This window comes from Lissotriton vulgaris, chromosome 6 (genome assembly GCF_964263255.1).
Source record: "Lissotriton vulgaris chromosome 6, aLisVul1.2, whole genome shotgun sequence".
In the NCBI taxonomy this organism is placed as follows: domain Eukaryota; kingdom Metazoa; phylum Chordata; class Amphibia; order Caudata; family Salamandridae; genus Lissotriton; species Lissotriton vulgaris.
The window spans coordinates 38,160,905-38,187,604 of NC_141694.1; the positions used below are offsets into that span (position 1 = coordinate 38,160,905).

Below are 26,700 nucleotides of genomic sequence, written 5' to 3' on the forward strand. Positions count from 1 at the left end.
CCTGCTAGGGGGGGGGAGAGGAAAACAACAACTCACCCCCTTACGCAGCTCCTTAAGCTTCTTTAAAGAAAAAAATGTTGGGTGATAGTATTTGCAGGCGCTCCAACAGCATTTCCTACGCCTAACGCCTCCGGGGCGCAGACGGGCTTGCATTAGGAGCGCCGCCGGCATGCTCGCTGCGCGCGTTCGTCCCAGAGTGAAATTTAAACTCCCCGAGTTAATTAGCGCTAGAGCGCTAACCCGGGAAGCTCGGTGGGCCCGCTCTGACAGACGGACAAACTGGTATGCTGTGCAGAATCCCACCACCTGGTGGTTGGGTATGGAATCACATCTTGATTTAGTGAAAATTACGAGCATGGACAACGAGTGTGGCCACATTACTCATGACCGCGAACCAAATCCCCCACTGCCTCATACTCCGAACTTATCTTCAGATTGCGCTGAGAGAAGGCTAACAAAGTGTATGTGCAGCATGACAATAACCTATTGCAATAGCCACCTCCTTTGCTGCTCTTTATGTGCTTCCAGAGGCAGGAGGGTTTCTCTTACAGCGTAAAGCTATTTCAGATTCTCAGGCTGTGCACTGATTGCAAAGCCCTAAAGAGAAGTTTCCAGCAGTACCAGATTTTATTAGCATCCATATCCACACCACTGTTTAGTGTACTGGACAGAACCAAATTAGCATCTTGCAAATATCGAGGTATATCAGAATTCTCCAAAGCCAGTTCCATGCCAGATTTTTAAGATAACTGCATTTATCTAAGTCAGGATATGCAAAAAATATGGCATGGATCCAGCCCTCCAGGACAGACTATGAAGAACTCGGATGTAGATGAAAGCAGCTATCACAAAATTCACCTTTGGTCCTGAATGTGGTAGCCACTGAGCAATAATGTTCTTGCTGAAACTCCAATTTGCAAAATGTCTAACAGCGCGTTCAAGGGTGGCAAAAAGATCTTACCACAGTTTGTCCCTAATGTTGGATAACTACCTGGGCCACCTTGGATGTAGATGGACAATCTTTGTTCACCAGACATTGCATGCCCAGTTCCTCCACTCTGGCATTCAGAGACCCTGCCAAGTGATTATGGTCAGAAAAATGCCCTGCGGTACCACCAGGCTCTAAAGGCACAAAGCTTCTTCTTCTTGCAGTAAGACAAGGAAGGAGTACTTTCTGTCCTGTAACTCCAGTTCAGTTCTGTAGTAGGGGTATCTCTGCTATAGTCATAATATAGTGAATAGTCACGCCCATGTGCGTGGACCCCGGAGCAATCACAAATAATCTCTTAAAGTGTCGAAAAATGCAGAAATGCACAGACACTTAAGAGAGAATTAAAGACGGATAATGCAGCCTATAAACCAGGATACACCGTCCAGTACTTCAGCTAGAAATTCCACCAAAAATCCACAAACAGCAAAGCCTGTCCAGATTTTCCTTGCTTCAACAGCAAAACCCCCTGGAATGATAGAGAGGAAGACATGGACAGACAAGCCCCATAGGCTGCCATTATGTGGCTCAAAAACAGGATACTGTGCCTTTAAGAAAACTTTCCAGAACTTCACAGTATCCCAAAATGCACTGCAGGTCCCTTTTACTTTCAGTTCTTTTTGAAGGTGTAACACGCCAGACCTGTAGCATTCCTTACATGAATATCTCTCTCCACCGGGGAGAAGGGTGGGCGCTTATGACTATAACAGAGATACCCCTACTACAGAACTGGAGTTACAGACAGAAACTACTACTTCTGTAGTAGAGGATCTCTGTGTACAGTCATAATCTAGTGAATAGAATGGCAAGTCCATCCCCACACCAAAGCGGCGGTGGAGAAAGAGAAATAACACCACTATTGTGCGAACAGATTTCGCAGCGAAGCCTGCCCAACCTGAGCGTCTGCCCTGGCATCAGTGTCCAGGCAGTAATGCTTGGCAAAGGTATGGACCGACTTCCAAGTGGCGGCATTGCAGATTTCTGCAATTGTAACATTACGGAGAAAAGCCGTTGTGGCAGCTTTGCCCCTGGTGGAATGAGCCTTAGGTGTACCCCTAAGGTCTTATTAGCCTTTTGGTAACAAAGTTGTATGCAGGACACAATCCACCTAGAGCTGGACTGCTTAGAGGTAGCAAGACCGGTCCTGACTGATCCATAATTAATGAACAACTGGTTCGACCTACGAATATCTTTGGTCTTATCCAGGTAAAATTTCAACACCCTCCTAACATCCAGGGAATGTAAAGACCTTTCCGCTGGAGATGAAGGATTCTGAAAAAACGTAGGCAAAGTTATAGTCTGGTTGACATGAAAATCAGAAATAACCTTGGGAAGAAATTTAGGGTGAGTACGCATAACAACCTTAGCAGCATGAAATACAGTATACGGTTCTTGGCAACACAACGCCTAAATTTCACTCACCCTGCGGGCCGATGTAATGGCCACGAGGAACGCCTCCTTCCAGGACAGGTGCTGCAACGAAGCCTTATGAATAGGTTCAAAAGGCTCCTTCATCAATCTAGACAGCACCACATTCAATTCCCATGAAGGCGAAGGAAGCCTGACAGGAGGGAATACTTTCTTCAATCCTTCCCAAAAATCTTTGATCCCAGGGATCTGGAAGAAGGAAGTCTATGAAGGGCATTTCCTGTAGGCAGTCAATGCAGCGAGATGAACCTTAATGGAATGAACATTAAGGCCAGACTGCGCCAAATGTAGAAGGTAAGGAAGGATGACGTCTTCCTTGCACGTCGTCGGGTCATAGTTCTTGGACTTGCACCAGATACAGAACCTCTTCCACTTGTAAGCATATGAAGTCCGAGTGGAAGGTCGTTTAGCCTCCTTCAGTACGTCCATACAATCTTCTGGTAGATTCAAATGGCCATATTGCACTATCTCAGGAGCCATGCCACCAAACTCAAAGACGAGAGGTTGGGGTGCAACATCTGCCCCCCGAACTTCGTGAGAAGGTCCGGCCTGCACGGCAGCCGTATGTGAGGAAGGAGAGACCGGTGAAACAGGTCCGAAGAACCACCACTGCCTGGGCCATTCCGGGGCAATCAGGATCATCCGTGCCCTGGACTGGGACAGCTTGATGAGCACTGCCGGAATCAGGGGAATGGGTGGAAAAGCGTACAGAAAGCTGTTCGACCAGTTGATCCATAACGCATTCCCCAGTGTCCCCTGCTGGTAGTACCTGGAGGCGAAGTCGGCATTTGCTGTTTTCGGCGGTGGCGAACAGATCTACGTCTGGAGTCCCCCTCCTTGCGAAGACTTCTCCTAGTACTTCGTCGTTTATGACCCATTCGTGGTTGTCCTGAATCAGTCTGCTCAGTGCGTCCGCCTGAACATTCTGCACACCTGGCAGATGGTAGATGGGTAGCCGTTATCGTCAGTTCTCTGGCCAGAAGCCAGTGCCAGATCGCCTGCGCCTCCTGCGACAGAGTGCGTGATCTCGAGCCCCCCTGCTTGTTGAGGTAATACATAGTGGTCGTATTGTCCGTCTGCACAAGCAAAGAGTTGGTCTGAAAGGACGGATGAAAGGCCTTCAGTGCCAAGTGAACAGCTCTGAGTTCCAGGAAGTTGATGTGATACGTGGACTCCATCGGTGACCACGTTCCTTGAATCTGTAGGTCTCCGGAGTGCGCTCCCCAGCCCTGGAGAGAAGCATCCGTCACGATAGTCTGAGTGGGAATGTCCTTGTGGAAGGGAACCCCTCTGAGGAGATTCTCCACTGAACACCACCACTTCAGAGACGGAAGAGCATGCAGAGACAGTCGTATCTTGTCATCCCACGACCCTCTCCTCTGATCCCACTGATCATCCAAGCACTCCTGCAACGGTCTCATGTGCAGTCGTGCGTGTGGCGTTAGGAAGATACAAGAGGCCATCGACCCCAGTAGAGAAGACACCGTCCTCACTGTTGTAAATGGAGCGGTCATAAGAGCCTGAGCCTTTCCGAAGGAGTGATAATCTTCGAGACACGCTTGTTGACAGCGCATTGATGGTGGCTCCCAAGTACTGAATGCACTGGACCGGAGTCGGGACAGACTTGGACATGATGATGTGCAACCCCAGCTTGTTCAAGAGAACGCACGTCTTCTGGAAATGCGCCTGAGCTTCCAAGAAGGATGAGGCCTTGATCAACCAATCGTCCAGGTACGGGTAGACAAACACCTTGTTCTTCCTCCGGTGTGCTGCTACCACTGCCATGCACTTCGAGGATGTCCTGGGCGCAGACTTCAGCCCGAACGGCAGTACTGTGTATTGATAATGATTGGTGCCGACTTGAAATCGCATGAACCCCCTGTGTTTGTGTGCAATGGGCACATGGAAGTACGCATCCTGTAGGTCTATTGCACACAGCCAGTCTCCCTGTTGCAGCCGAGGATAAATCTGATGCAACGACAGCATGCAAAACCTCTCTGAGAATCCACTTGTTTGCCTGTCGCAAGTCCAGAATGGGCCTGAACTTGTTCTTGTCCTTCTTGCGAATCAGGAAGAACCGGGAGTACAGACCCCTTCCTCTTTGAGCCAGAGGTACGTCTTCTATCGCCCTTTTCCTTAACAGGATATCGGCCTCCGCCTGGAGCTCACGCAGCTGATACTGTGAGCTGACCGGAGGAATCGATGGAGGAGGGCTGGTAAAACTAAGACTGTATCCATTGCAAACAATATTCAGCACCCACTTGTCCCGAGTAATTTTTCTCCACTCTGCCAGAAAGAATTGAACGCTTCCCCCCACCGGAGCGGGTAACGGATGAAGGGGAAGTAACAGCTCAGGGTCGAGACCCGGCCGGGCCCTTGTTCGCTGTAGAGGACTGCTGTTCCCCTCTACCCTTCTGACGCTTTTGGAAGGGTCTCCGGAACTGCTGCTGTTGCTGCTGCTGCTGTCCCGAAGACTGCCCTCGTCCTCTTCCTTGTGCACCGAACCGTCTCTGGAACGGGTGGTAGGACTTCTTTTCTTTGGGCTTCTCCAAGCCCACAGCCGTCCGGGTCTCTGCCTCCGCCTTCATGCGGGCCATCTCATCATGTTTTCCGAACAGCGTTTCCCCGGAAAAGGGCAGATTGGCCACCAGCTGCTAGGCTTCCGGCTTAAGGGATGTGAGCCTGAGCAAAGCATGGCGCCGCTGGTTGATCCCATGACAGTACCCATGGGCAGACGAGAGAAATGTCCGCAGCCGTGCTTATGACATGGTTTGACACCAGCATCCCCTCTTTGAGGATCTCTTGGAAGTCCTCCCTCTTGTCTCGTGGCAGAAGGTCCGTGAACTGTTGCAGGGAGTCCCACAGGGACCGGTCGTACCGCCCCAGCAACTCCGCATCACTGGAGGCCTTCATGGATGTGGATGCCGTACCACAAGCCTTCCTTCCAGCCGAGTCGATCCATCGGCTTTCCTTATCGGGCGGCACGGTTGAGGACGGGAGGTAGAGTAACTTCCTGGCCGCCGTCACTATCACAGAGTCAGGTACCGGATCTATCCGCAGAAAAGCCGGGTCCGACTCCGGGGCCCTGTACTTCTTCAGAAGTCGGGAGGGAGCGGCCTTCACCACCGCTGGCGTGAGGAACAGCTCCTCTGCAGGTTCTACCAAGCCTGGCACTAGCGATAGAAGAAGGTGAGACAAATGCTTCTTGTGAAGCGTTTCAAAGATCACGGACGTCGTGGGTGTTGGAGCCGTCACCGTGATTCCCAATTTTGTAGCGCCCCTCAGGAGAACCTCCTGGAACGTGCTGATATCGTCCACTGGAGACACCCTTGTCTCCGGGGAGTCCGACAAGGTCGGTGAATAGGATCTTGTCCTGGAGGAGTCCATGCGGGACCTGGATCCCCGCCTCTTATGGCGACGTCTTGATCTAGGGGAGGATCTGCGTCTACTCCTCGATCTTCCTCTCCGTCCGGAGCGTGATCGCGATCTCCTAGGCCTCTGTCTATCCGCCGGTGCCCCAGGAGCAGGTGTCTTTGGTTTTGCCGGGGCCTTCGGCTTAGGAGTCCCCTTGGGAGGGGTTGGAAGCCTGGGTAGTGAGACCGACCTCGGAGGGACCGGAGGTGGCTTTTCTGGCAACTGAGGTCGAGGTCCGGGTTGTGGCAGTGGTGGTAACGGAGGAGGGGTAGGAGCCCTCGGAGGGGGACCCCTCTGTAATGGAGGCGGAGGTGTAACTGGTCTCTGGTACGGGGTATACACATCTGAGTACACCGAGCCCGGTGATCCGCCTTCCTTCCCAGCCTGGGACGTTGGAGACCCTCCAATGGGCCGAGAATCAACAAGAGAGAGGGCTAGAGTAAGCACTCCTGTACCCCAAGTAATATTTCGCAAAAAACTGAGTGACTCAGTGAAGAATAATAAAGTAACAAAAACCACCTTAATTTGTATGGTTACTAATAACCCCCAGTAACCAAAAGGTTTTTGTTACTTTATTATTCTTCACTGAGACCCTCCAATGGGGTCAGGTGTCCTTCCACCTCTCTTCGGCGTCGAAGAACGGCGACCAGACGGCGAGCGTCTGTCCCGCGACATTGAGCGTCTTCTCCTCTGGGTCGACCGTCTACGCCTCGACGGCGACCTCTTGCGCCTCGACGGCGACCTCTTGCGCCTCGACGGCGACCTCTTGCGCCTCGACGGCGACCTCTTGCGCCTCGACGGCGACCTCTTGCGCCTCGACGGCGACCTCTTGCGCCTCGACGGCGACCTCCTGCGCCTCGACGGCGACCTCCTGCGCCTCGACGGCGACCTCCTGCGCCTCGACGGTGATCTACTCCTCGACGACGAGGATCCCCTCGACGACTATCTTCTCCTTTTCGCCGACGGCGAACGGCGGTGTCGCCTCGACGCCGGGCCCTTCGACGTCGATCACTCGACGATGACTTCGACGAGGACGACGACGAAATAGTGACAGGTGACTTCGACGGCGGTCTGTTCAGTTCCTTCTACGTCGAGCGTCGACGTCGCTTCGACCCAGAGCCCTGGGGAGACGGGGAACAGACTGTAGTCATCCCAGACAGAGAATGGGGACGCTTGCTGGTCTTCCTGCCCCTGGGGAGCCCACCAGAGGCCTCAGCATGAGCAGAGGAAGCCCATCCAGACCCACCTTGCGCCTTCAGCCTTCTTTCCTCAAGGCCCTGAAGCCTGGTCTTCTTTCTCTCCTTCAGGTTCCTGCCAGAGAAGCCCTGACAAATCAAACACTCCTCTGGGACATGGGAAGAGGGAAGGCAGAGGATACACACCTCATGGGGATCCGATTTGGCCTTCTTCCTGGAGCACTCCGGGCATTTGTCAAATAATGCAGGCATATTTGACATCAAAAGGGTGCAAAAACCAAGAAGAAAAGCACTAAAGTACTTCAGAAAGCACTAAATTCGAAACAAAAGTGAAAAATCACCAAAAAAACCCTTGAAAAGGGAAAGCTCAATGCTCCAGGGTCCTGCTTGCAGGAGCCGGAAAAAAACTGAAAGTAAAAAGGGACCTGCAGTGCATTCTGGGATACTGCGAAGTTCGGGAAAGTTCTCTTAAAGGCACAGTATCCTGTTTTTGAGCCACATAATGGCAGCCTATGGGGCTTGTCTGTCCATGTCTTCCTCTCTATCATTCCAGGGGGTTTTTCTGTTGAAGCAAGGAAAATCTGGACAGGCTTTGCTGTTTGTGGATTTTTGGTGGAATTTCTAGCTGAAGTACTGGACGGTGTAGCCTGGTTTATAGGCTGCATTATCTGTCTTTAATTCTCTCTTAAGTGTCTGTGCATTTCTGCATTTTTCGACACTAAGATTATTTTTGATTGCTCCGGGGTCCACGCACATGGGCGGGACTATTAACTAGATTATGACTTTACACACAGATCCCCTACTACAGAAATGGTGTTGTCCATGAGAATCTCCACCAGCCTCCCCCGATGTCAGACAGGGAGGCCTTCAGAGCCAGAATGATGGCTCACAACTCCAAAAGACTGATGTGAAACCGGCCCTCTGTCGGAGACCACAGGCCCCTGAAAGCCAATGTTGTCAACAGGGGGAGATGGTCTGGTTGGGTATACCTCTGGATCAGGAAGGTCTGGAGGATCTACAGGGTCACCATCAGGATCATTGAAGGGGTCATTATTTCCACCCCCACCCCCTAGGTCATCATCATCCTGTGGTGGTGAGTATGGAGGAAGTATAGGAGACTTTGGAGCAGAGAAAGGCTCAGTTGGAAGAACAGGCACCTCAGGAATGTGTGGGGTGTCGAATTTTCTTTTGCTCGAGGGGGTACTGATAATATGGCCTGTTTTAGGGTCCACATGCAGTGTTTTCTGTTTGGGATCGATGGGATCTGGTAGAAACAGTTCCTCCTCGTTGGCGTGAGCTTTCGGCGCTGATTTTTTCAGTTCGGGACGTGGTTCAGGTTTGTCTGCAGTCTTTGAAGGGGTTTATATGCCCTTCGGCTTTGAGTCTGAAATCTTTTTCGGATCCAAACGTTTTTGATGTGTCTTCGGTTCAGAGGCCTTTTGGTTTTTCGGTGCCGAAGTACTTGGCACCAAGGTCTTTTTAGAGACAGTGGGTTATGTTCCTGCTTTCAGTACTGACGGTGCTTTTGGGGCACTGGTGTGCGGCTTGCCCGGTCTCGAGCCGCCGGAAGGCTTTTCTTTTGTCTTCTGAGCCAGGCCCGGGGCGGGGCTTCTGGAGTGTTCTTTCGGTCGCGACTAAGGCCTTCAGGCGAAGTTTTGACCAGAGCCTTCTTTTTTGGATGGGGTAGGGTCAGAGGCAGTTGTACTCACTCGATGACCCGGAGTGATGTCATCGGCCTCGGGTACGATGTCAAGCTCCTCTGAATCCTCTGCCTCTGGGATGTTGGGCCTTCATTGAAAATATCTTCTGGCACCGGTGCCGATGGTTGCGCCATGACGTGTTGTCGAGCCCGGCGATCAAGGATAGTTTTCTTGAATCGAAAAGAGGCTCAGGCATGGCAATGTTTTTCTTCGCGTTCAGGCGAGAGACAAAGGTTGCAGACCTTGTGATGGTCGCGGTGTGGAAATATAGCTCCACACTGGGGGCATTTTGTAAATGGAGTGGTTTCCATTAGCTGTAGGCCCGAATGGCATCGATAGGTCCAGCGGCCCGCGTCAACAACCAGAACCGGGGATTCTTGAGTTATCGATCGAGGCACGCGAACAAAACAATACCGTAGATTTGTGATGTTTTGTGCGTCAAAGATCTGGAAACATGGCACCAAACCGGAGTGCTGAAGTTGCATCCGAACCAGATGGCAGAAAAACACATTCTAACGTCCAAGGGAGGAGTCACCTATCTTGTGACTGCAAAGACTTCTTCCAAGACAACAAATTGCAAGCATCCGAGCCCAACACCAGATGGCGATCTATGCAAAAGTATGAATTCAGCAGCTCATATACCTCGAACAGGTGGTTTACAAGAAAGAGCCTGGAGCTCACTCACTCTTCTGGCAGAGGTGATGGCAAACAGTAAGGCAGTCTTTAAAGTTAGAAGACAAAGAAGTCAGTTGTGAAGTGGCTCAAAAGGAGCACACATCGAATAGGTCAGAGCAAGATTCAAGTCCCATTGAGGCATCATGAAGGGGACAGGAGGAAACGTGCGTAATGCCTTCAAGGAATCTATTTACAACAGGGTACTTGAAAAAAAAGGGCTGATCAGAGAGCCCGAGAAAGGCAGAAATAGCAGACAGATAGTTCAAGTTCAGGAATTTGTATAGCGCGCTACTCACCCAGAGGGTCTCAAGGCGCTTGTGGGAGGGGTGTATTATTTATCGAATAGCCAGGTTTTAAGTTCCTTTCTGAAGGAAATGTGGTTCTGTGTGAGACGGAGGTGAGTGGGGATTGAATTCCAGGTCTTGGCCGCCAGGTAGGAGAAGGATGCCCAGAGCTGAGCCCTGATGGGCCAAAAAAAGAAGAAAAAGAAGAACCTCTGAAAGAGGGACAGAAAGGTGATCTACAGCCTTTGCTGTGCACCATGCCACAAATTTGTTCCACCTGCAGGCGTACACAGTCTTAATGGACTGATACTTGGCTGCCAAGATGACATCACAGACTTCGGGAGGAAGGTTGAAAGCTGTCAACTGTTGTCACTCAATCTCCATGCATGGAGGTGGAGGCTGGACAGGTTGGGGTGGAGGACCATCCCCTGCTGCTGCGACAGAAGATCCTCCCGAAGAGGCAGTCAAATAGGGGGATCGATGGTCATGCTGAGAAGCTCGGGATACCAGTATTTTCGTGCCCAATAAGGAGCCACAAGGATGACTTGGGCCCGGTCGCGCCTGATCTTCAGCACTCTGGGCAGAAGTGGTATAGGCAGAAAGGCGTGCAACAGACCGCAACTCCACTCGTGACTAAAAGCATCGCCAAGCGATTGCTGCCTTGGAAATTCCAACACGCAGAACTGCTGACATTGCGCGTTCTCTTCGGTGGCGAATAGATCGAACCAAGGCTCTACCCTTTGTCGAATAAGACCTTGTGCCACGTCAGAGTTTAGACGCCATTCGTGATCCATCATGCACCGACGGCTGAGTTTTTCCGCCCTGGCATTCAGAGAACCTGCCAGGTGTTGAACCACCAGGGAAATACCCTTATGTTACAGCTATGTCCAGATGTGCAGAGCCTCCTGACATAGGGTCTACGACCCCACCCCGCCCTGTTTGTTGCAGTACCACATGGTGGTGGTGTAGTCCGTGAACACCTGCTCCACACTTCCCCAGACAGAGGGAAGGAATGCCTTCAGTGCAAGTTGGATCGCCCAAAGCTCCAAAAGATTGATGTGGAGCCCGGACTCCGCAGGAGTCCATAGTCCTCTGATCTCCGCCTCTCCCATGTGGGCACCCCATCCCAGGAGGGACGCATCAGTCACCACTGTGTTCTCCAGTTGGGGAAGGGAGAGGGATCTGCCATTGACCCAATTGCGATTCGTGAGCCACCACTGCAGTTGCCGTGCAGTGCCCTCCAAGATCTGGACGTGATCGGACAGGTTGCCCTGATGCTGTGCCCACTGGGACTTCAGGTCCTACTGCAGAGCCCGCATGTGCCATCTGGCATGATCTACCAACAGGATGCCGGAGGCCATCTGGCCCAGCAGCCGTAAGGTCATCCTGACCGAAACCAAGGATAGAGGCTGAAAGATCGGAATCATAGCCTGAATAAGTCTGACTCGCTGCTCGAGAGGATAAACCCGAAACTGCGTCGAGTCCAGAACCGCCCCGATGAAAAGGAGCTTCTGGGAGGGAATCCGGTGAGACTTCAGCATGTTGATGTAGAAACACAGCAAATGCAGGAGGTCAGCTGTAGTCTGGAGGTGGGAGACGACTGTCTGGGGCAAACCAGTCTTCAACAACCAGTCGTCGAGATAGGGGGAAGACTGGAACCCCTGATCTGCGCAGATGGGCTGCGACCACCGCCATCACTTTCGTGAACACCCGAGGGGCAGTAAGAGCAAAGGGGAGCAAAGTGAACTGAAAATGCTTGTGGCCTACCGTGAACCGCCGGTAACGCCGGCGGGCCGGCAGGACGGGGATGTGGGAATATGCATCTTGCAAGTCCAATGCTACCATTCAGTCGCCAGGGTCGAGAGCAGATAAGACCTGAGCCAGCATCAACATCTTAAACTTCTCCTTCCGGAGGAAGCGGTTGACGTTCCTGAGGTCCAAGATAGGACGCAGGCCCTTGTCCTTTTTGGGTACCAGAAAGTAGTTGGAATAGCAATGACGACCTACTTCTGGCACAGGAACGAGCTCAATGGCCCTCTCGAAGAAGTTGCAGATGATCCACAGACATGCGGTGGTACTGGGGTGGCATGGCTGAAAGGGTAGTCTCGAAGGGGAGGGAGTAGCCCCTTCGGACAATTTGCAGCACCCACCTGTCCGAAGTGAAGGTGTGCCAGTGGAGGTGGTGATGGTGATGGTGAATCCTGCCGCCCACTAGCGTCTGATGGGCCTGAAAGCTCAGACTAGGAAGGCTTTGAGGCGGATGCTGTGGGGGCGGAGGTGAACTGACCTGCTTGCTGGCCCCCTGCCCAGCCATGGCGTGGCCTATGTCTGCCTCGAGGTTGGTTCTGTGACTTGTGGCTGAACGAAAGTGTTGGGGCGCCCCTTCTGTGGCCACGAAAGGGACGAAAAGCTGAAGTGGCCGTGCGCGTGGTGGAAAGGCCCAAGGATTTGGCCATAACCTCGGAGTCCTTAAAGCGCTCCAGCGCATGATCTGCTTTGTCGCCAAAAGGTGACGGCCATCAAAGGGCATGTCCATAAGGGAGTTTTGGACATCCCTGAAAAGCCAGTGGACCCCAGCCAGGCGTGGCGGCGGAGTGCCACCGTCGTAGAAATCGCTCTGCCCAGCGAGTCCGCGATGTCCAGTCCACATGGTATGGTGAACTTTGCTGCATCCCTCCCCTCAGCAACAGCCTGAGAGAGCACTGTCCGGGCCCTCCTCCGGAAACTGAGGCAGCACTTGCACAATCTTATCCCACACAGAGTGGGAATAACGGCCCTAGAGGCATGCAGTGCTGACCAACCGCAGCCATTAGCTGGCAGATTAAAACAGTTTCTTACCAAACTGCTCCAGCTTCTTAGATGCCCTATCCAGAGGGGCGGTAGGGAATGCGCTCTGGGAAGTAGAGGCCTGGATAACCAGACTCTCTGTGGTAGGGTAGGTGGACAGAAAAGCAGGGTTGCCCAGAGCCGGGTGGTGGCGTTTGGCCACATTCCTATCCTGTGGTGGACTTGGACCAAGTGCCCATAAGAACGTCAGTTAGTGCTTCATTGAACGGCAGCAGAGTCTCCGAAGAGCCGGCTGGAGCACCTCAGTGAGTAGGTTAGTCCTAAAGGCCACGTAGGGAGTTCGTGGCCAAGGGCCTCGGATGCCCTACGCAAAACCACACTATAGGTCGATCCCTCCTCCGAAGCCACAGGAGGAGACAGGAAGCCATGGTCAGGCAATTGGTCAAGACCACTGGCATCCCCTAACCCTTCTGCCCAGTCCTGATCCAACTCACACTGCTGTGTGAGAGGCTCCTCAGACCCCTCCCAGTCCTCCCAGTCCCCCCCTTTCTGCCTGGCCTGAGGCACAGGTCGAAAAGCTGGAGGCTGAACATAGGGATAGAAATCCCCCATCAGTGTCGGAATCTGCGACAAACAAAGCTGGACCCGCACAGTGTTCAGTTCAGGGTCGAACCGGGGCTGAAACTGGGGCCCGACGTCGTCCGAGGGACCAGTCTACGCCAGCGGAGGAGTCGTGAGGTCAACCGGCGTCGACTGGGATCCAGGCCTGGAGCCAAGGGGGTCCTGCAAAGCTGGGACCAAAATTGCCGGCAGCACAGGGCAAGGACCCCCAGTCGGGCCCGAAGGCACAACAGCGGGGACCGACAGCCCAAAAAGGGCAGCCATGGCTGCAAGAAATTCTTGCACCTGAGCTGGAATCGCACCAGGATCGGAAAGGGTGGGTAGGCCGGGGTGGTACCGCCCGCACTTTCAGCCACAGCGTGCGACCGGTGAGGGGAAGTCAGAGAGCAATGACCGGTCGACTTCCTCCTCGACCGGGACCTGGAACTTTCGGGACCGCTCCCACAAAGTCTTCGATGCCATGACAGTCGAAGCACGACCTGGGGTCATGGTCGCGCTCCAGGCAGTAGAGACACACGTCGTGGGGGTCAGTCACCGACATCATAAGGCGACAGGCTCCGCTGGACTTAAAACCGGGCCCCCCCCCCTACTCGGCAAAATGGAGACAAAAAATCTCAAAAAACTCAGTCAAAAAGTGACTGGGGGTACTTGCTCTTATCGGATATGCGCTTGCTGGCGCGGAAAAAGAAAGAATGGACGTCAGCACACGAGGGTGGCGTCTAAGTAGCTGCCGCGACGTCATCCTGGCGACCACGATGCTAACGACGGACACCGAGCTGCACGACACCACCTTCCGACACGCAGGGGTACTGCCGACGAAAACTTTCCGGATCCAGTCTGATGCCAGGGGGTAATTTTAAGGTATGGTATCCATCACTAGCGTGTTTCTTTCAGATTTCCGTTTTGATGCCTAGTGCTTACATTTGGACTTTGAGGACTCAGATGAAGATGTTGAACAGTGAGGAGTGGTAGTGGGACCAGCTTTGTGGCTGGCCCCGCTACTTAGACTGGAAGGTGGACCCCTGCGATATCCAAAACTACTACTTCTGCTCAGCGATGTACAGCTTCGCCTCCTGGTCTTGGCTTGCCTTTGGGTCCAATGGTCATACGATTTTGAGCTGTGATTAGAGTGTGCAGGTGTAGCGTTTATATGCGGCTCGGCTTCATCACTTCTGGGGTGGTACACAGCCTGAGCGGCCCGCTAGAAGCCACCTCCTGGGGCACAGGAGCACGGCTGGTAAAATCTCTGGCTCCAGCCTGGCGCCACAGTGATATTCTAAAGATGAAGAACCTGCTGATAGAAGTATCCATCAGACGCCCCCATTACACTTTATCCGAGCACATCTTGAGCTGGTAAATCAGGGTCGTTTGTGTGCAAAACAGTCAAATAGGTGTATTTTGCGCCTGCTTTTTCCCCCTTTTAAGCATTTTAGTCCAACACACAGGTGCGTATGCAGTCCAGATAAGGTGAAATATCAGCACGCACCAATCAATCAATCAGCATTAGTATAGCGCCGCCTCGCCAGTATCTCGGCGCTGTGGATTTGACGTCTCAGTCAGACAGCCAGGTCAGAAATAGAGGGCAGAAAACAAGCAGAGGAGACACAAACCTAAGGCAGCAGAGGGTAGCGTACTGCAGGCAAGCTGGACAGGAGGACTGGCGGGGGCCGGCACGAGAACGAGGTGCATGACCACCAGGCTCTAGGATGCCTATTGTATCCACTTCTATAGCACTCTACCCAATGCAACCTCCCCGAGGCACACTTGGGAGTAGGAACACTACTACATAATCTGCGGCAGAAACGGGCCTTTATTGCCTGCACCCCAGAAGAACTGGGACGTCTGCGCACGCCAGGGTCCCAACAGGAGGGCATCCGATCCTCAGCTAGAAGGGCTCGTCACAGCACCAATCCTGCCATCAGTACCCCCTTTGAAGCCAGGGGAAGAGAGCGGGCGGCAGCGTGAACAGATTCCAGTCACATCAGACTTGTTACAGTAAACACAGCTGAACAGATGCAGTCGTGCCAAGAAGCCAGGCAGAGGAGCTACAAGTGACTGCGAACACTCTGGGATGGCTGGCAGCCAAGCGTGGCACAGATTCCTGCAGCCTCATGGTCTGGCTCCACGAGAGATGCTGGCACCTAGCCAGAGCAGGCAGGAATCAGCGCCACGCAAATGCCAGGCATTCAAATACAATGCAATGGGGGCATCAACGCACAACACAGCGCCCAGGGCTCTTACCAGCAAAGCACTTGGAGCAGAGATTCATGGTCTTGCTGGACCTGTGGGAAGAGAGAAAAGGGAGGCCATTAATAGACGCTGCAGCTCGAGTCAGTACACAACAAACACTGCGCGTGAGATGCCGCGCGGAGGAGCATGAGGCAGCGAGAGAGGGACACAGAAGGGGACGTTAATAGAGGCTGCAGCTCGAATCTGTACACAACAAAGGTATCTTTAACCCCTTCACTGCGGCGGCTATTCCGCCGCAGTACTAAGGGGCGGGGCGGAAATACGGCGGGCGCATGCTGGTGACGGAACCGCTCCGTCACCAGCGTCAGTTGCGCTGTGCTTATGACGGAGCGGTTCCGTCATGGCCCCACCCGCTCAATAGAACGCTCAGCGCAGGCGCAGAATTCGCGCCGCGCATTAGCGTCGGGCGGGCCATGACGGAACCGCTCCGTCATCAGCACAGCGCCACTGCAGCTGATGACAGAGCGGTTCTGTCATCAGCAGGGGAGGGGTTAAATAGTGTGCGTGAGATGCAGCGCGGAGGACAAACTGAAGCGCAGCAGCAAAAGGGAAAATCTACATCCAACGCTTCACGTTCCTACTGCAGTGCTGTGGCGTAGATGGCCTCACACTACGTACGACAAACCAACACTCGCTCCTACTGCAGTGCAGATGGCCTCACACTACGTACGACAAACCAACACTCGCTCCTACTGCAGTGCTGTGGTGCAGACGGCCTCACACTACATACGACAAACCAACACTCGCTCCTACTGCAGTGCTGTGGTGCAGATGGCCTCACACTACGTACGACAAACCAACACTCGCTCCTACTGCAGTGCTGTGGTGCAGATGGCCTCACAGACTACGTACAACAAACCAACACTCGGTCCTACGGCAGTGCTGTGGTGCAGATGGCCTCACAGACTACGTACAACAAACCAACACTCGGTCCTACGGCAGTGCTGTGGTGCAGATGGCCTCACAGACTACGTACAACAAACCAACACTCGGTCCTACGGCAGTGCTGTGTTGCAGATGGCCTCACAGACTACATACAACAAACTAACACTCGTTCCTACTGCTGTGGTGCAGATGGCCTCACAGACTACGTACAACCAATCAACACTCGGTCCTACAGCAGTGCTGTGGTAATGATGGCCTCACACTACATATAACAAACCAACAGTCGTTCCTACTGCAGTGCAGATGGCCTCACACTACATACAAACCAACACTCGGTCCTACGGCAGTGCTGTGGTGCAGATGGCCTCACACTACATACAAACCAACACTCGGTCCTACGGCAGTGCTGTGGTGCAGATGCCTCACACTACATACAACAAACCAACACTCGTTCCTACTGCAATGCTGTGGTACAGATGGCCTCACACTACATACAAAACAACTCATTCCTCCTGCAGTGCTGTGGTACAGACGGCCTCACACTACGTACGACAAACCAACACCTGTTCCTACTGAAGTGCTGTGGTGCAGATGGCCTCACGCTAGATAAAAACCAACACTCATTCCCACTACAGTGCTATAGTACAGATGGGCTCCCACTATATGAAACGAACGAACACTAGCTACTGCAGTGCTGTGGTGCAGACACAGCCTCACACTACGTACGAAAAACCAACACTCGTTCCTACTGCAGTACAGATGGCCTCACACTACGTACAACAAACAAATACTTTTTGCTACTGCAGTGCTGTGGTACAGACGGCCTCACACTACGTATAACAAACGAACACTCGTACCCCCTGCTGCGCTGTGGAATAGATGGCCTCCCACTACGTACAACAAACCAACACTGGTTGCTACTGAAGTGTTGTGGTGCAGATGGCCTCACAGTACGTACAAATCAACACTCGGTCCTACTGCAGTGCTGTGGTGCAGACAGCCTCACACTACGTACGAAAAACCACCACTCGTTCCTACTGCAGTGCAGATGGCCTCACACTACGTACAACAAACAAACACTTGTTGCTACTGCAGTGCTGTAGTACAGACGGTCCCACACTACGTATGACAAACCAACAGTTGTTCCCACTGCAGTGCTGTGGTGCCGATGGCCTCACACACTACATACAACAAACACTCGTTCCCACTGCAGTGCTGTGGTGCCGATGGCCTCACACACTACATACAACAAACACTCGTTCCCACTGCAGTGCTGTTGTGCAGATTTCTCACACACCAACGAGCTGTAGAATGTAGTAGTTAATGGCGTTGTACGGAGTCAATATAAGATAACAGATCTCCTTGTACGGCAGACCGCGCATACGAAGTACGCTCAAAATATTCAAGATAATTTGACAGAAAAGGGGGCGGAGTCGTGGAGACGAGAGACTTTGCTGAAGCAGGGAGGGCAATACTGAAACCTAGATCTCCAGGCTCTGAAGAATGCTCCTTACATCTTGAATAAACCCAGCCAGTACTCTGACTCCATCATGGAGCACCCAGTGCTGCCCTCTGGGGAAGTTCATAGAATGACCACTAACACTGGTCTGCGCTACGGCAATTCCAGATTGGTGAATTGTCAATACTTTTACAGAAGTGTTTTTATTTTTGAACAGTAAATGGTTGTTTTTCCATTCTGTACCTGGTTAGTAAGTGTTCCTCGATAAGCGACAGGACCTATTAGCCGAAACTCAAGCATTTGAGACTGAAGTAATGTATTTTTAAACGGGGTATTCCTTTCATTGCCTTTAATCCTGGAAGCACTCCTTCATCTGGTGGACATTACCCCCCACATACAATCTGTTCTCACCTGCATTCATAGCAGATGAGTTTTTCGCATTTCAAAAAGGTGGAACTCTGGAAAGTTAAGCCAACAAGTGTTTCCTCTATGTTGAAATGTGTGTCCGTTGCTCCCACTGAGGTGCTACGGACACACCATCTAATCCAGCCCTAGACTCTTCAACAGCCTCTCTAGAGCACTTCTCTCCAGCCCGGCTCACCTGCAGCAGCCCAGCTTCCTGAGCCCCCACTCTGGCTCCTGAGCCTGAAGGATGCAGGAGAGGTGCACTGGAGAGAGGCATGCTGGAGGGAGGTATACTAGAATCACTAAACGCATTCAACAAAAAAACCTCCGCTCTAGAGGTGCACTTCGCCTCAGAATCCCACGGTACAAGAAAATACAATGGGTGGCACATCATTCCTTGTTCAAGCAGCTAAACTATGCAACTCTTCACCCCCCCAACATAAGATCCACTGATCTTCAGAAAACTACGCATGAATTGGCTCGTCCCCACATAACCACCATACGCAAACAGATCGAAATATGCAGCATATATTTCTGTATACAAACATTTATTTGTTCTATAGATATGTACCTATGTATGTGTTTTGCTTTGTATAAACATGTAGAATACTTATTTAAAAAATATATATTCATTAGTTCGGCTTAACAAATACACATTACTGATAGATCTATTATTCTGTTTTTAACATGTATATAAGTGACTGCATACATAATTAAATCAGTACGAAACGGTGCAGCAACGACCTGAAGCAGACGTCCAGCACCACATGCTGTGCTGTGGAAACTTCATCAGACTGACTTACACAGCATTTTCCCAGACACAATGGCTTTGCATACACGGATGTTGGAGTTATTTTCCCATTCTTCAGGATTTACACTCTGCCACATGACATGAAAACTTCATCTGATTAATGCGGACTTATGTGACATATTGAGACAGATCTCGCTATAAATTGGTTGGTGAGTCCGTCCCCAAGGTAACGGATTACTCTGTGCTTCCCTTCAGAAGTCTTAACTTTATGCTGAAAAACAGTGGTGTTGGTCGCTTAAAACATTTTTAACAACCGGCAAAAATGAACGGGGAATGACTGATGGGGCAAATGCATTTTATGGAGTACCATCATTTTATATAATGGGAGCCAGCAGGCGAGTAAATCTTCTATACGTCCCACTAACAGAGTTTTAGTAGTCGCCTTAGTGACAAGAAGTAAAATATGCCCCACTTAATGTCCTCAAAACTTCTTAATGAACGAGGGACATTAACAGAGGACAGCACAAGCTTGAAGAATGCTTGGCTTCAGGTCCCTCAAATGATCTGCATACACCGAGATAATTCATTGTGCGTTGATTATTCCAAGCGAGGGGAAAACTCAGTCCCCGATGCTCTGCCCCATGACGGAGACAACATGCTTCCTTTAACAGTGGACCGCACACAAGAGCGGTCCACACTACCTGCTGGGCTTTGTGTAGGTTCAGCCACACTGTCAATTTGTAAGTCTGCTCTCGAATGCAGATTAGATTTTCTATCGTCAAAGAGATGAAGATTCAAGGATTCCATTAACCGCAAAGCAACGGAAGACATCTATCCAACATTTGCCCTGATGGAGCCGCAGCTATGCCCATGCTGAATCTATGGGCCTTGGGCCCCATGCCTCAAAACCAAAGGGGGTTGATGGAAGGAGTGTTTAACATTGCAAGCACTCATCCCCAGTCAACTGATCTGGGTTTAATCCATCATCATTCTTTGGTCTTGCTTTTTTCGCCCTAAATTGGCAGGGTATGCCCAGACGTGGGTCCCTTGCTCACTTTGCCACTGGATTCAAGCTAGCCTGGCTGATGAGGGCTGATTAGCCAGAAACCGGTCCCAGGATCCTTGTTTCCAGTCCAGGGAAGACAAGGCTTGGCAGTTTGGGCTGGACTGTTCCCATGAGGCACAGGGTCAGACTCATTTGCATACGGTCATGTCTGAAATGGGGTGGTGGAGTGAGCTATAGAATGATGGATTAAACCCAGATAAGTTGACTGGGGGTGTGTGCTTGCAATGTTCAACACTCCGTCCATCATCCCCTTTGGTTTTGCTTTCTTCGCCCTAAGTTGGCAGGGTATGCCCAGACGAGAGTCCCTTGCTCACATTGCCACGGAATTAAAACTAGGCCGGTTGATGACGGCCGATTAGACAGAAACCAGACCCAGGATGCTTGTTTCCGGTCCAGGGAGGACATGGCTTGGCAGTTCGGGCTGGACTGTTTCCATGAGGCACAGGGTCAGACTGATTTGCATATGGCCATGTCTGAACTGGGGTGGCGGGGTGGGCTAAAGAACGGTGATGGATTAAACCCAGATCAGTTGACTGGAGGCGAGTGCTTGCAATGTTTAACACTCCGTTCATCATCCCCTTTGGTTTTACTTATTATAAATAGTCAAGATCTTTAGCCACACCTTTCCCACAATAAACCTAAAAACTCCCACCTACCCATAGTAAGACTTAACACCTCGTCCATTAACATGATCACCAACTCCCTCCTTAGACTGAAGCCAGTGGGAACAAGTTATTCAAGTATGGACCAGTTCAACAGCAGAAGCAGATCGCATGAGGACCAAAGAGTTTGGCCTATGAAGAAACCACCTGATCCTGGCAAAAACACCTGACCTTCAGTGACATCCAAACTACTGAGAATCTTCAAACACATGTATAAAATGTTCAGAGTTACCCTAGGGGGTACGCAGAGCAGATAGGTAAGAGAAGTATGTAACCTCAGCTCTGTGCATTTATTATGTGCAGTGGTCCAATAAAAACGCTTAGACTCCAGTGAAATGAAGAATTGGATACCAAAGATGCTCAGCGTAACCTCCAGTAGCAAGAAGGAGGTAGACCTAACAGCCGCTGCACTCCTATCCTGGAAGTTACTCTTGTACCAAAGCATTAGAAACACATTACACACAGGTTTTACTGCCAAGACTGCACCTTGAGCACATTACTGCTACTAGGACTTCTAATGTGAACATGGAGCAACCAATAAACAGCAGTCTTGTTACAGCAAAGGACAACATAGTCAATCTTGACACGATTAGGAAACAGCAAAACTAGGTTGCAAATGAAGAAAGCGTAACGTTTTGTATTTCTGAAAAGGTGCAAAACTGCGATTTAATGTAGTTCATATCAATTTGTTTTAAGGTCTTACAGCCTTCAATAAAGTATAATAGTTGCTGTATTTACAGAGTATTTGCATAATATACATCTACATAGAATGAAGCTTAATTCACACAATTTTCATAGCTGTATCCAAAATATGGCTTATCTACCTTCACTAGCCACACAATGCTTTGATGAATAAAATGGAAGTTGACCATATATGAAGACTACACATGGCAAGCTAACGGGAGGGAGGCCATTTTAAACCCTAGTCAGCAATCCAGGACAAAGGAACACGCGGGAAAGCTTTGGAATCTGCCTTCACATTAATGCAAATGAGTTAGTCAGAAGCAACCATTTTGTTGGCCATACACAGGGCACATCCAAAAGACCTGCCAGTTCTCAACGCGCGGGTGACCTTGCGTTACAAACACAGACGTTTTACAGCATGGGCAAAGTGGACTCTGGCCCAGGGCCCCAGCCTTTCAGGGGGACCACTGACAGATAGTCTTGTTCTCCACACAGTTCTGCACTGGTAACCTTGAATGATTTTTGAAACATACATTTTTTTTTAAATCTAATTTTTCTTTCATTTATTTTGATACCGGTAATATATGGGAGTCTAATATTTAGGAAGTATATTACAGACATTTTGTAGAGGAATGCTGTGTTTGTTTTTCAACATGTGACCTCAATAAACAAAGTTACTTTTAGATCAAAACAGAACTTCACATATGAGAAATGGCAGTAGGTCGCAGAGATTATTTGCAACATTAGTGAGCTGCTCCTGCATTAGAATACTAAAAAGACACATCACTATAACTGCATATTAGATGGAAACACATTTAGAATTTGAACCCTGTCTGACTGTGCAGTGTCAGTGACCTGGACAAAGAAGGCACAAAAGAGCTGAAATTTGATCATAAATTCAAAGTTGCTACGAATAGGGACCCTCAAGCTGTTTTGCCCGGGGCCCCCCAAAATCCTAATTTCTTTCTAAACGCAATAGCTCATTGAGAGCAACTGATCGGGCATAAGCCAGTTAATTCAAGACAAGGGCTGTGTGAGGTAGGGCCTATGTCTTCTTTTCATACTACTACCGTGCTGTGTCCCCCTACGTCAATAAATGGGGACCATTAGAAAATACTGTAGTCAATTGTGTAAGAAAATCTGGTCCTGTGCACTGATGGTGCCTTAGCTAACACAGAACACACTGGAATTGGTGCTACCCATTGTTGGACCTGGCCCTTTTGGCAGGTTTATCCCCAGACATTTCGAATTTTTACCTCCTATTTTTCTGACCCTCTTTGTTGGCTCTAGGACTCTGGCACGTTACCACTGCTAATCAGTGTGCTAAACTGCATATGCTCTCTATATACATTTTATTGCTAATGGGTTTATCCATGATTGCAATATTTGATTTACTGGTAACTTCCTAGTATAGTGCACAGTGTGTGCCCAGGGCCTGTAAATCAAATGCTATTAGTGGGCCTGCAGCACTGATTATGCCACCTCCATGAGTAGCCCTGCAAACATGTCTCAGGCCAGCCACTGCTGTGTCTGCAAGTACAGATTTTAACTGCTTGTTGACTTGCCAGGTCCAACCCTACCCTTTTATTACATGTAAGCACCCCTAAGGTAGGCCCAAGGTAGTCCCATGGGCAGGGTGCAGTCTATGTGAAAGACATGTGCTGGTAGGTTTTTTCCTGTCCTAATAGTGAAATGCTAATTTTGTTGTTCACTACTGCAAGGAATATCTCTCCCAGGGGTTACCATTGGAACTGCCTCGCAACATTTTACAAGTGTAACTTTCAATTGGGAAGAGCTAGAGATTTGGAGTTTGGGCTCTCTACACTCAAGATTTTAAAACACATCTTTTAGGAAAGATGCTTTTTAAATTGTGCGTTTGAAAATGTCACTTAAAACGTGGGCATGTTCTTGCTTTCCCATCCTGTGCCTCTGCCTGCTTGTGGAATCAAAGTCTGGTTTAGACTGACAGCTGGGTTGTTTGTGCATTCCCCCTAAACAGTCACACACAAAGGGAGCCGAGGTGTGCCCTGCTTATCCTGATGGCCCATCACCAGGCCAATGGCCCTTCTTGAGCTAGAATGGTGGAAGGGGTTATTGCAAAGATATGAATAGGGCTGTGCCTGGCCTCACAATGCTGTCTCTGTGCCCCTGTAGTGTGTCTGGAACCAAGGCTGGGCACTGCAAGATCTGGTGGACAACAAAAACTTTCCTTTGAAGTATACCTACTTCAAAGGCCAAAAGGGGTATACATATCGGACCTAGACCCCCACATTTTTAGAGTACATCTGGACTGAGGACCTTCGATACATTCATTCATTCCTCCTTATTCTCTCCTGCCCTTCTTTTTTTTTCTCCTGTCTTCCCTTTCAGGGATCCTTTCACAATTTCTTCTTTCTACGTTTAATTCCTTCCTTGTATTTCTTATCTTCATCATTTTTCTCTACCTTTTCCTCTGTATCCTTCCGGTTTTCAGCTGCCAATCATCTTTTATTTAGTCAGCTCATGTTTTCTCTCTTGCCTTACAGTGCCATAGTCCATGTCCCGGTCAGCTGAGCATTTGATTGCCAGAAAGTGCCTAGTGGAGCAACAATATAAAGAAAAGGAACAGGCGGTGTGCAGGCGTCTGACAGAGTTGAGCTCATCAATACAGAATTCTCAGTAAGCTAAGAACATAAATCAGTGGTTCCCAGTCTGTGTGACACGCACCCAGGTGCACTGTCAAAACTAGCCAGGGGCACCACACACCAAGCACACAGGTTGGGAACTGACATGAATTTGGCTGTTAATTATGTCTTTTTGAAGCACATAGCTCAGTTTCACTCCCTCAGCTCTCACTGACCAGTCTGTGACAAGGGAATAATAATAGCCAGTCAGTTGAGGCAGGTGAAAGAAAGCATTTCAGTCAGTAGTGTGCAGTTAAAATGTCAAAGTCAAGTTATTTAAGATGCCATGGGGTACTTGTCTCCAGTTATCACTGAAGAAAATGAATGAATTCACAAATACCAGTTACACGCGAATTTATAAAAGCAAACACATGCCTTCTGAAGTGTTCATAATCATAAAAGAGGCATTGTTAATGTTTCGGTACATTCAGACTGCAGAAGAAGTGGATATTTTGAAGCTTATTTCACTAAAAACAAATGAAAATATCCATAAGTAACGGTCACAGACAGAAGCAGAAGACTGAAAGCAAATGGCATTGGTTAGAAGCACAAGTTCAAACTCAAAGGTCCGAGTGTAAATGGTAAACATCCGCCAAATGTAAGAACAAATGTACATAAAGTAAACTAATGCCACAGATTAAACAGAAGGGAGAGGCCCAACTCAAAAGAAAATTCTAAAAATGTGCCCAAACCAAGGTGACTGGAAAAACATAGGTAAAGGCAGAGAGTGAGGTGGTAGAGACCTGGGGGGGAATTAATAGGGAGCCCAGAGAGGAGCTGGCACCACACTTGACAACTGTCAGTCCGGCTTCATTCAAAACTGCAGCACTGAAACAGCTCTACTGCAAGTGGTTGATGACGCGTTGAGGATACTCGATTCAGGGGGGTCCTGTCTTCTAATTCTCCTTGACCTCTCCGCAGCCTTTGACACTGTCAATCACAATACCCTCCTCAATATTCTTCAACAGAGAATGGGCATGGAGGGCACTGTGCTTAAATGGTTTGCATCCTTCCTTTCTGGCAGATCCCAAATGATCAAAATAGCGAACAGTCTTTCACCTCCTGTGGCGGTAGGTCAAGGTGTTCCCCAAGGCTCGATACTTGCTCCCACACTGTTCAATCTCTATCTAGAACCACTGGGAAATCTCCTAAGTAAATCCGGGATTCACTATCATCTCTATGCTGACGACACTCAACTCTACCTCAAGATTGCCTCTACTCACGATCTCTCCATCCTAAGCTCCACTCTCGACTCCATTCAAAACTGGATGTCAACCCATCAACTGATTCTGAATCCCTCCAAAACTGAATTCCTCCTCTTCTCCTCCTCACTCTCTCCTCCCCCGGTTCAATCATGGATGGATCAGATGAATCTACTAAACAATAAACCCATCATTGTCGACAGCGCCAAATCCCTTGGTGTCATACTAGACAAAAAACTCAATCTAATTCCCCACATCAATTCCATTGCAAAATCTGCTCGATACCAACTGCGCCTTCTTTGGGGCATCCGTCGCTTCTTCCCGGAGCGGGACCTTATAACCCTGGTGCTATCACTGGTCCTCTCCAGACTCGACTACTGCAATTCTCTTCTTACTGGCCTCCCCAAATCCCACTTGTCCCCACTTAAGGCTGTTTTCCACTCAGCAGCTCGTTTCATTTATGGGGCCAAAAGAAGCGATCACATCACACCGATGTTATCCACCCTCCGCTGGCTTCCCTTTGAGGCTAGAGCTATCTACAAGACCGCTTGTATCACCCACAAAGCCCTGCACTCCTCTTCTCCTCGCTACCTGGCGAATAAACTGAAACTCTCTGGAGGCTCTAGACCTTCACGCAATGCGGAGAATCTACTGCTTGAACCTCCCACTTTCAAGAAGGAAAGAACGATGGCCCAATCCTTTTCAGGCAACGCAGTGAGAATCTGGAACTCTTTCCCGCCTCAGCTCCGGACCACCGCCTCCTCCCAGGCCTTTAAAAGGGACCTCAAAGTTCTCCTCCTCCAGAGACACCTCCAAAAGTAATCCACGCCCTCTCTTTTATATAAAGGAAGCCCTCCCACTACGGAAAATTTCTACTTTTCATGTCCATGGAAGTGCCTTCCCAGTGTGTTCTTGTGGTTTGAGTGTTTGCCTTTTATTGCAGTATTATCCATGTACTTGTGTTTGATACCCTCTTGCAACTTGCACTCACCACTTTGCCCCTGTAACACACGGTTTGCTTCCTCTCACATGTTTTTTACCTTGGATACTTGCACAAGTGCCACCTTCGCCTACGTAACGTGTGTTCTTGTGCTTGAGTGTCTAGCATATATTGCAGTATTATACCTCAAATTATACTCTATTTTCTCTTGTAGCCTGCACACTTGTCACTTTTTCCTCCTGTGCACTTTTTACTACCTCATGTATTTTTGGTAGCTCACATTTTTACTACCTCATGTATTTTGTTTGCTCAGAAGTGTCACTATTACCTTGTCTACCTCATGCATTTTTGGTTGCTCACAATTTTCACTACCTCATGTATTTTTGTTTGCTCACAATGATCACTTTACAGTATGTAACGTAACGTATGCTTTTGCAATCTGCTGTTCATGTAATGTTCTCAGTTTGTATCATTTCTGTTCCTATTGTAAAGCGCTTTGACGCCTTCGGGTAAAGTCCGCGCTATATAAAACTGCATAAATAAATAAATAAATAAATAAATAAATGTCACTCATCTTGAAGCTGAGGGGGGCACCGGCAGCATGCTTCTGTCACCTCAGACCCCAGAAAGAGGTTAAGTG

General features: G+C 49.8%; 1 protein-coding gene across 1 annotated transcript in view; it reads right to left on the reverse strand.

Moving 5' to 3' along the window:
• ZFAND3 (zinc finger AN1-type containing 3) overlaps positions 1 to 26,700 on the reverse strand; it is a 684,884-nt gene that overhangs the window by 446,641 nt on the left and 211,543 nt on the right. The window contains exon 2 of the mRNA XM_086925892.1: positions 15,335 to 15,375. Within this exon, the coding sequence (XP_086782018.1) occupies positions 15,335 to 15,375 (41 nt within the window). The remainder of the gene's footprint in view (positions 1 to 15,334; positions 15,376 to 26,700) is intronic.